This window comes from Gavialis gangeticus, unplaced genomic scaffold (assembly GCF_001723915.1).
Source record: "Gavialis gangeticus isolate Ggan-Ray unplaced genomic scaffold, GavGan_comp1, whole genome shotgun sequence".
NCBI classification, from domain to species: domain Eukaryota; kingdom Metazoa; phylum Chordata; order Crocodylia; family Gavialidae; genus Gavialis; species Gavialis gangeticus.
Window position 1 is genome coordinate 322104 of NW_017729028.1, and position 9396 is coordinate 331499.

The 9396-nt window shown below is 44.1% G+C and overlaps 1 protein-coding gene across 3 annotated transcripts in view; it reads right to left on the reverse strand.

Moving 5' to 3' along the window:
* TSSC1 (tumor suppressing subtransferable candidate 1) overlaps positions 1-9396 on the reverse strand; it is a 231770-nt gene that overhangs the window by 36393 nt on the left and 185981 nt on the right. For all 3 annotated transcript variants that reach the window (XM_019520704.1, XM_019520706.1, XM_019520705.1), the window contains 2 exons: positions 7619-7786; positions 6070-6237 (listed from right to left, as the gene is read on the reverse strand). In XM_019520704.1, the coding sequence (XP_019376249.1) occupies positions 6070-6237; positions 7619-7786 (336 nt within the window). The remainder of the gene's footprint in view (positions 1-6069; positions 6238-7618; positions 7787-9396) is intronic.

Below are 9396 nucleotides of genomic sequence, written 5' to 3' on the forward strand. Positions count from 1 at the left end.
TGAGAATTACTGCCCACATTTTCAAGGACTCTTAATTGCAGCCACAAAGCAATTATTAGAAACCCTGAAATAAGGGATGCTAATATCACAGTGCCATGCTTAATGAGCCTTGTTTATACATTTGGATCATTGCTTAAACTAAGAGCATAGTCTTTTCTTTAGTCCCAGAGTATACTGTGGTGGGAACTTAGGGACTTAAAGACTGTGCTGTGACTTTCCTTTGTTGACACTGGAAAACAATGGTTCCTACAGCAAAGCAAGCGAGCCCAGGAGGTCTATATCAGTTAAAGCTGCTGACATTTTCATGCATTGCATTTATTCATAAGGATATAAAAATTAAGTATGTAACTCTAAATACAGCTTTAAGAACTTTTAATTGAACCAACAAAAATGCATGTAGTATAACTGAGTAACTCTAATCTTTCTGTTATCCATTTGTCCTTACTATTTATTTTTAAAGGGTTCATAGCAAGAAGCATCTTTCTTTCTGCACTATACCCAGCTTACTACTTTTACATCAGAATATTACAGTATTTTCTTGCATACCACATGTCCCAAAATAAGAACAAAATCTTGTTGGGGGAAGGCAGAATGAAGGAGGGAAAAAAGATTTTTCCAGAGTCATGGCTGAATGAGGCCACAGTAAGCCTGGACAGAGTCTATTCTTCAGCGTTATTCACTCTGTCCTTGCAAATTGCACAGCTCAAGCTTTAACCCTGTTACAGCTGCTGCTGAACTGCTCACTGCTCAGCCAAAAGCTACTGCCAATTTGGAAATGGCTGCAATGGAGTTAAAGCTTGAACTGTGGATTTTGCAAGGACAGAATGAGAGATTTGAAGAGCAGACTCCATTCCTCTTCCATACCACTGGGAAAAGGAAAGAGCAGAGTCCCCCAACAGCTGTCATAGCAACCAATATCTCTATTCCAGTGTAAAAGTCAGCTTCATTACTTAAAACACTCACCCCAATATTTATTAGCTAAGTTTTAGGAGGAAAAAAGTGTGTAGTATGCAGTATAGCATATGGCAGTAAAGAACACGTGTACAAAAGCACTAGAAATATGCACAAAAATATGAGCAGACATTTATGCCCACAAAGAGACAAAATAATAATAATTCCTTCTACTGTATTTATTCAAATATAACAAAGATTTTTCCTTCAGTTAGCATGAGGGAAAAAGCCCCTTGTCTTATAATTGTATACAAGGAAATCTTACTAAACACACTGTCTATTATTAAACTGTTGCCAAAAGCAGCATGTGCTCAGCAATGGAAACCAACTATGAAGCTGATTAAACATAGCCAAAACTGAGCATGACTATAAAACACATGGATCAAGGCCAGAGCCCACATTTTGGACAAATGTGCTGATGGGAACCTATCACAAGAATAAGTTAGTGTAGCCCATCTGCATAAAACATATGATAGTACCCATTAAGTGCAGTCTCCACCACCAGTAACTCTTTTCCAAGTCACTGCGAGCCCCAATATTACATACAGTTCACCCAGAATCTCTCTGTCACCCCCTCTCAGCCTGGCATGTATGATTAGTGTGGGCCTCCCTCCCAGGAGGGAAAGCTGCACAAGATTTCCCTGCACCTCATCTGAATATAAATTTTTGGAGCATCCCAGGACTTGTAACAAGAACACCTGGTTACAACATGAGTGGACCCTAATTATCACATGGATCCTTTTGGGGGGGGGGGGGGCGCAGTATCTGGAGTGTACACGCATACTGAGCAGTGCTGAGCTATGTGGTCACTGTAGCTTGAAACACTGTTAACTCAGTTGGAGGCCAGCTCAATGAACTATGTGGTAAATCATGAGCCTTTGGACTAATATCACACATAGTTTGTACTGTATATAAGTAGATGCCTGGCTAGAACTCATGAAACCTCATTCTCTGGTTCACTACTGGCCTGCTGCTGGTGATCTAAGGCAAATCACTTCTTTCCTATGTGCTCCTGTTTCCCTCTTTAGAAAATCAGGATAATGGTTTTCAACTTTTTTGCTAGGTGTTATGAGATCTTGTTGTGAAAAGTGCCATATAAGTAACGGTATTTACTCAAATATAAAACATGACCCCTCCCCAATAATTAGATTCTATATATGAAAAATGTATAAATGTGTTATAATTTTTCAGGTATAGAATCTAATTATTGGAGGGTTGTCTAGAATTTGTTCCCTGTCCACTACTACAGCAAGGAAAATAAGTCTGCAGGGGTCATCTGCCCCCACAACTTGTTTCCCTGCCCCTCTACCCACCTTACTTTCAGACCCTGAGCACATGGAAGTGAGGGACAAATCTGAAAACACTGACTTTGAAATAAACATGCATATAATAATTTAGTTCATCCAGAACTTATGCATTTTACCTTTTTTTTTTTTTTTTTAAATGGCTGCAAATTTAAACACAGGTACTCTGTAAACACACTTCTAATTTAAACACAGGTACTCTGGAAACTCCTTTGTACCTATCTATATTAGATACAAACTATGCATGACACTAGTCCAAAGCCAAAAGGCTCATGATTTACCAGATAGTTCATTGGGCTGGGCCACTGCCAAATTAATAGTGTTTCAAACCATGATGACCATATAGTTCAGCACTGCTCAGTATGTGTGTACACTTCAGATACCCCCCACAAAGGATCCATGTGCAAATCTGCCCACCAGTCATGACTGGAACTGGGTGTTTGTGTCACAAGTCCTATGATCCTCCAAAAATGTATATGCAGACAAGGTACAGGGGAACCTTGTCCGGCTCCACCTCATGGAAGTGGACCCCACATCATGGAGGGTGGGGCCACACTAATCATATGAGACAGGTTGAGAGAGGAGGTAACAGAAAGATGCTCAGTGAACTATTTGGGACCCCATAATGTTTGCCAGACATCTAAGGCTGGTGAAGAAACAGGAATCATTGCAAATGGGAAAGAAAGGCTCAGCTCAGCTGTGAGAGTGAAGATCAAGTCGAAATGTATTCAGTGCAGTGGTTCACCATGACTTGGAAGAGAGTCAGCACTGAGGGGGACTGAGTACAATGGGCATTACCATGCACCTTGTTCAGATGGGCTGGCTGCACTAACCTAGCTTTGTGGTAGGTTCCTATCAGTATGCCTGCCTAACATGGGCCATGTGTTTTATAGTCATGCTCAACTTTGGTTGCACTTAATCAGTTTTATAGTTGGTTTCTATTAACTGTTTTTGGTAGAAGTTTAATGATCACCCATGTATTTAATGAGGTTTCCTTGCATGCAAATGTAAAACATGGGGCTTTTTTCCCCATACTGATTGGGGGAAAAGACCTCATTTTATATTCAAGTAAATAGAGTATTTGAAAGTATAGGCTAGGCAATGTACATTTTATATCCAAGTTTAAGCAATGCTATTTTTTTGTAGGAAAAAATAAATTCACTAACACATCTACCCTTATTACCAGGGATCCGGGTTTTCCATTTCCTACAGAGGAACAGAGAAAACCATGGATTCCCTGTTTTTAATCAGAGAAAATGCGGATTTCCTTTTTAGCAGAGAAATCTGCAGATTCTCTGCTTTTGCAAAGAGCTCTTGCAGGCTGGAACAAACCTGCAAGCGCTGATAGCAGAAAGGGCAGGAAATCCCCAGCCCTGCTTGGAACGGAAGGGAGAGAGGGAAGGGTGGTGCCTGAGCCTGAGTCAGCCAAGGCTGGGCTCAGGCTCAGACTTACCCTTCGCCCCTGGATCCTAGAGGTAAGTGGGGCTTGGGGGCTGTGGGGCAGGGCTGGGGAAAGTGGCTGAGGGCTGAGGGAGTGGGGGGTGCTGCTGGCCCCAGGTAGCACACCATAACCAGGTGCATGGCCGGGAGGTTGAGTGCAGGGGCGCCCCTCTGCAGGGGGCTTTGTGGGCAAGCGATGCAGGGCGCACATGCCGCCTGGCCAGCTGCCCAGGGGAGGGGGAGGGGAAGGCTTGCATGCAGCCGGCTTGAAAGCTGCACAGCTGGCCAGCTCTGCAGTGGTGGCAAGGGATGCTGGCCGTGGGGGCAAGGGGGGCTCGCACAAGGCGGCTGCTGCCGCTTACCTGTGGGGCCATGCCAGCAGAGACAGCCGCTACATACAAAACCTCCCCGTGCCGCCACGGAGCCATGCCCAGAGCTGTGCGGGTAGTCGCAAGGCAGCAGTGGCAGTCTGGTGGTGGCCGGGCAGCACGCAGCCATCCCCACCACCATCCTGTGCAGCGTGGCAGCCACAGCTGCCACCGCACTGCTGCTGTCACTGTCCAGCCAGCCGCACAGCTCTGAGCATGGCTCTGCGGCAGCAGCGGTGGCATGGGGAGGTTTAGTATGCAGTGGCTGTCACTGCTGGTACACAGTGGCTGCTGCCGCTTACCTGTGGGACTGTGCCAGCGGTGACAGCCACCTTGTATGAGCCTCCCCTCCCCCCATCCACCGTCCCTCGCTGCCGGTGCAGAGCAGGCCACAGAGCTGTGCAGCCGCCCACATGTGAGCACCCCCTTTGCCCTCCCCTGGGCAGCCAGCCAGGCAGCATGCATGCCCCACATAGCTTGCTGCAAAGCCCCCTACAGAGGGGCACCCCTGCCCTCACCCCCAAGCCCTGCACCTGAATGCAGTGTGCCACGTAGGCCAACAGCACCCCCTGCTCCCTCAGCCCCCAGCCCCCTTCCCCAGACCCTCAAGTCCCACTTGCCTCTAGGATCCAGGGGCAAAGGGCATGGCTCTGCAGTGGCAGCGCTTGCCCACAAAGCCCCCCCACCCCACAGCCAGCAAGCAGCCGCCACCACCCCACAACACCGCAGAGCCATGCAGCCGGCTGTAGGGCATAAGCAGTGATGCAGCAGTGGCCACTGTATGCAAGCCCCCCTTTCCACCCCCCAGCCAGGTGGCACGTATGTGGCCCACGCACGGTGGTTGCCACCACACTGCCACGCCCTGTGACACTTGCCCACAAAGCCATGTGGCTGGCCGTGGGATGGTAGAGCAGGGTGCAGTGGCAGAGGTGCAGTGGTGGCTTCCATGTGCAAACCTCCTGTCAGGCCAGCCGGCGCATGTGTGGCCCACAGAGTGTCAACCCTGCCCTCAGCCCCTGGCCCTACTGCTAGGAGTGGGCACCGGGGTATGCTCCCTCGCTTCTTGATCTACCTCCCCAGCACCTTCCCTTCCCCCCTGCCCTGCCCCACCCCTTCCCCCCACACACACTTACCTGCTGGGGTGGGGGTCAGTGTCTGTGTGTGCCTCTGTGTCTGCATGTCTGCGCCTGTGTGTCTGTGTCTGGGGGGGCTGTTGTGAGGGGCATCAGGAGAATTGTTGAGGCTGTGGGGAGGAGTGTGGGGCACGAGCAACTCTCTGGGGGCCTTTGGTTTTTATCATAGGCTTTAAGTTTTTAATCAGAGAATTTGCGATTTTTAATCAGAGAAAACAAGGATCCCTGCTTATTACACACCAGGGTGGAGTGAACAAAAGCTAACCATAACACTATAAAGGGCTGGAAAGAAGCTTTTGTTTAACAGTTTCAACAACTAAGTGAAACAGATCTCACGTATAATACATACAAATAATTTTCTAAAAGAGATCATGAGTTATGTTAAGACTGCAAGTAACAAAGGTATCAGTTAGCAATTAAAAATATGTGCTTCATGCTTGTGTATGGAAGGTCTACTATAGAGAGTTAAACTTGCCAAAAAATTATGGAAGAAAGAATGGAAGAAACTTGATGCAGCAAAGAATACTCCCAAAGTTTATATAATAAATATTATAAAATGTGGGCTCTGCACTTGATCCAATATCTATTAGTCAACGGGAATCTTTCCCCTGACTTCCTGTTTTGGTTCAGGTCCTCAGTGTCATCATCCCACTTACACCAGTGAAAATACAACTACAACTGTGTTAATTAGTTTTTCAGAAAAGTGGATCCCATACCAAACAGTGATGCAGCAGATTGAGCTGAACAGAAAGAACTACATACCTGCAAGGGGTGTATACAAAGATCCTGAAGTCACTAAAGAATAGCATGATAATTATTAAAATAAGAGCTTGTAATGAAAAATACTTATTTGAAAACTAATGAATTTCATACTTCTCTTCCTGATGGTGGTCCTCTTGGTCACTAAGTTCATCATCATCTACCAGGTGTCCAAAGGGTTCGGAAGAAATTGATACCATGTTAGACAATATGACTCTGCTATCACTGCTGCCAGTAAGGACTAACTGATCATGAGAATGATTGTAGCGGACATTCCATACCCTAAAATAAAAAATAATATTACAAGAGGCTCCTCTATACAGGCAGTAAATATGTATGCTGAACTATTTAAATTACTTTGAGTTGAAGTTACATTGAAATGATTTTCATTCTAAATATGGAAAAAATTCCTTGAGTGTTATCTAATTTGTTAATTATGGGTAGAATAGATACCCTCCATTCTACAGATTATTTTTTGCTATTTTATTTAGGTTATGATGTTCCCAATTTTTTGATTTGCTAAGGGCATACCTTTTACATTCAACAAATATGTATGGGGATGGGGGAATAGAGGGAAATGTGGAGGGGAGGAAGACTCAGCTCTGAAATAATTCCTCCAGAATAAATGTTTGCTTATCCTTTTGTTTGTCAACAATATTATAACATTTCTAAATATTAAAAAAAATCCCCAAAGCAACATATGAATTAAAAATAACCTGTTAGTTTAAAGAAAACTTCTCAACATTATCACAGTGAAAAATTAAAATAGATCCTAAAAACAAAAGGAAGATTAGGTTTCTCCACAGTTTTTACATTCCGTATATCAAGTTAATGCCAAATGTCTTGCGATCTTTCTTGTATTCTATTATTTTTGTTTTAATCTTCTCAAAAAATGAAAATGTTGCTTCTATTAATTCTCATATTCACACCACTGTCAACCTGGCTTCAGGGTCCAGCTTTATTTTGCAAGAGATTCTTCAAGCTGTATCCCACAAAATATGAATGGCTTGGCTTTCCCAATTTATAGAAGGGTGCTTTCAAAGTGGACTGATTAATCCCTTAAAAAAACCTATAGATCAGATTTTACTTTGCTTCCTTCCTTTCTGAAGGGGCACTGGGCCAGATCAAAGTAAAGTAGCTTGGAAAGTCCTGGTTCAGGTCAAGAAAGAACATTCCCTCAGAAGGCAAAATGACCAAAAATGACCTCTACCCTTTTGCGTGTACAAGCTTAAAGGATGAGGAGTATGGTGGGGTGGGGCAGCAACACAACTTTTATACAACATTGCTATGGAAAGAACAGGGAGGATGCTGTAACTTGAAGGCTGTTTATGCTAGGAGTGGTAATACAACCCAGAATTAGGAAGGTGAAAAGGTGAACCCTCCTCCTCTGTTTTGAAGTTCTGTACAGTGCACTGTCTCCCATCTTTGAGATGGCATTGTCAATATCTTGCTAGGAACTAAATTAACATTCCCCCACTCTTAATTTACAAGACACACAAATAACATCCACATGTTAAATCCCACTCCTCCATGCAGAAAAAAATATTATTCACAACAGCATAAACATAGCTAGCTTGCATTGTTTCTAAACAGTAAAATAATTAGCTGAATAAATTACATAAACCATCCACCCACAAAACATCATGCAGATAATTCACCCTACCAGTGGGAATGCTCCTCTAGTGTCTTCACCGGCTCATTGATGTTCCTAGTGTCCCAGAATTTCACCTTGCAGTCATCGCCACAACTAGCCAGGTAGTACTGTTTATTGGGATTAAAATCTAGGTCCCGTACCAGCTGTCCATGTGCATTTTCTATGCAATATATCTGTCTGCAAAACACATATTAAAAATTAAGTGGACTATAAAAGCTAACTGCACTCTGCTGACAAAAATCTGTTTCCCTAGTAACCTATTTAATCCCTTTAGTACCAATAGACTTAGAGTTTCCATTGCATAGTGGGGAAACCAAAGCTGGTAACAGTAGTGACATATAGTTTCCCTAACTTGTTTCAAAGCTTTGCTCTTCACTTGTTTGTATTAGGATCATTTGGGGCTAAAAGCAGGCATTAGAACCGAGATATTTCTAGACCAACTCTCTATCAACCAATTTCCTTTCTGCAGCAATTTTTACTAATAAACCATGCTATTTTCTGATTAAGATCCCTTCACTCCAAAGTATTTATGTTAATCACCTATGTAGGATATTACTTTTTCCTGCATGGAAATTTTACCTAATTTGCAGTGCAAGGGAGGTAGCTTTTTGTTTTGTTTCTTTAACCTCCTGTTTCCTTATTGTTAATGCATTTTCCTGAGCTTTGGCATTTATAGTTCGTTTAAAAAATGGTGCTTTAAACTATTCAGCACTGCTCGTACATAGCCATCTGAATGACTTCTGAACGTGTGCAGTACCAGACTCTCACATTCCTTATTTGAAGCATGCATGCCACATCACTCTGATCTAGCAAGTGTCTACAGAAACCTGACTTCCTATATTCCCAGGTCACTTAACCCCCTTCCTCAGCTCTGCCACGTAGCTCTACCGGTTCCCTTGCCCATTTTTGACTGACACCAAACAAAAGCTTTTCTCTAGATCACATGCTCATAAACCCCTCTGTTAGACTTGGCCAGGAATTTATTTGATGAAACATTTTTTCATTAGAAAATGCCAAATTTGCCAAAACCAACTTTTGGCTTCTCTGGTTTTAGCCTAGAGTCTAAAAGTGAATGAGTGTGTTGTGACCAGTGGGATCCCACAAGGCTCTGTGCTAGGGCCTATATTGTTTAACATCTTCATCAATGATGTGGACATTGGTGTCAGAAGCAGACTGGCCAAGTTCACCGACGACATCAAACTCTGGGGTAAAGCATCCGCACCTGAGGACAGGAGGGTGATCTAGGCAGATCTGGACAGACTCATGAAATAGGCGGACGAGAACCTGATGGTGTTCAACACCAAAAAATGCAAGGTTCTCCACCATGGGAAGAAAAACCTGCACCATGCTTATAGGCTCCGTAGTGCTACGCTGGTTAGCACTACAGATGAAAGGGACTTGGGGGTCATAGTTGACCACAAGATGAACATGAGCGTTCAGTGTGATGCTGCAGCTAGTAAACTGAGCAAAATGCTGACTTGTATCCATAGATGCTTCTCAAGCAGATCCCAGAACGTCATTCTCCCATTGTACTCGGCCTTGTTGAGGCCGTAGCCGGAGTACTGCATCCAGTTTTGGGCTCCGCAATTGAAAAAGGATAGGATGTGGAGAAGCTTGAGAGGGTGCACAGAGAGCCACACGCTTGATCAGAGGTCAGGAAAACAGATCTTATTATGAGAGGCTGAGTGCAATGGGGTTATTCAGCCTGGAAAAGCACAGGCTCGGGGGTGATCCGATGGCCACCTATAAGCTTATCAGGGGTGCTCATCAAGATCTGGGGGAACAAC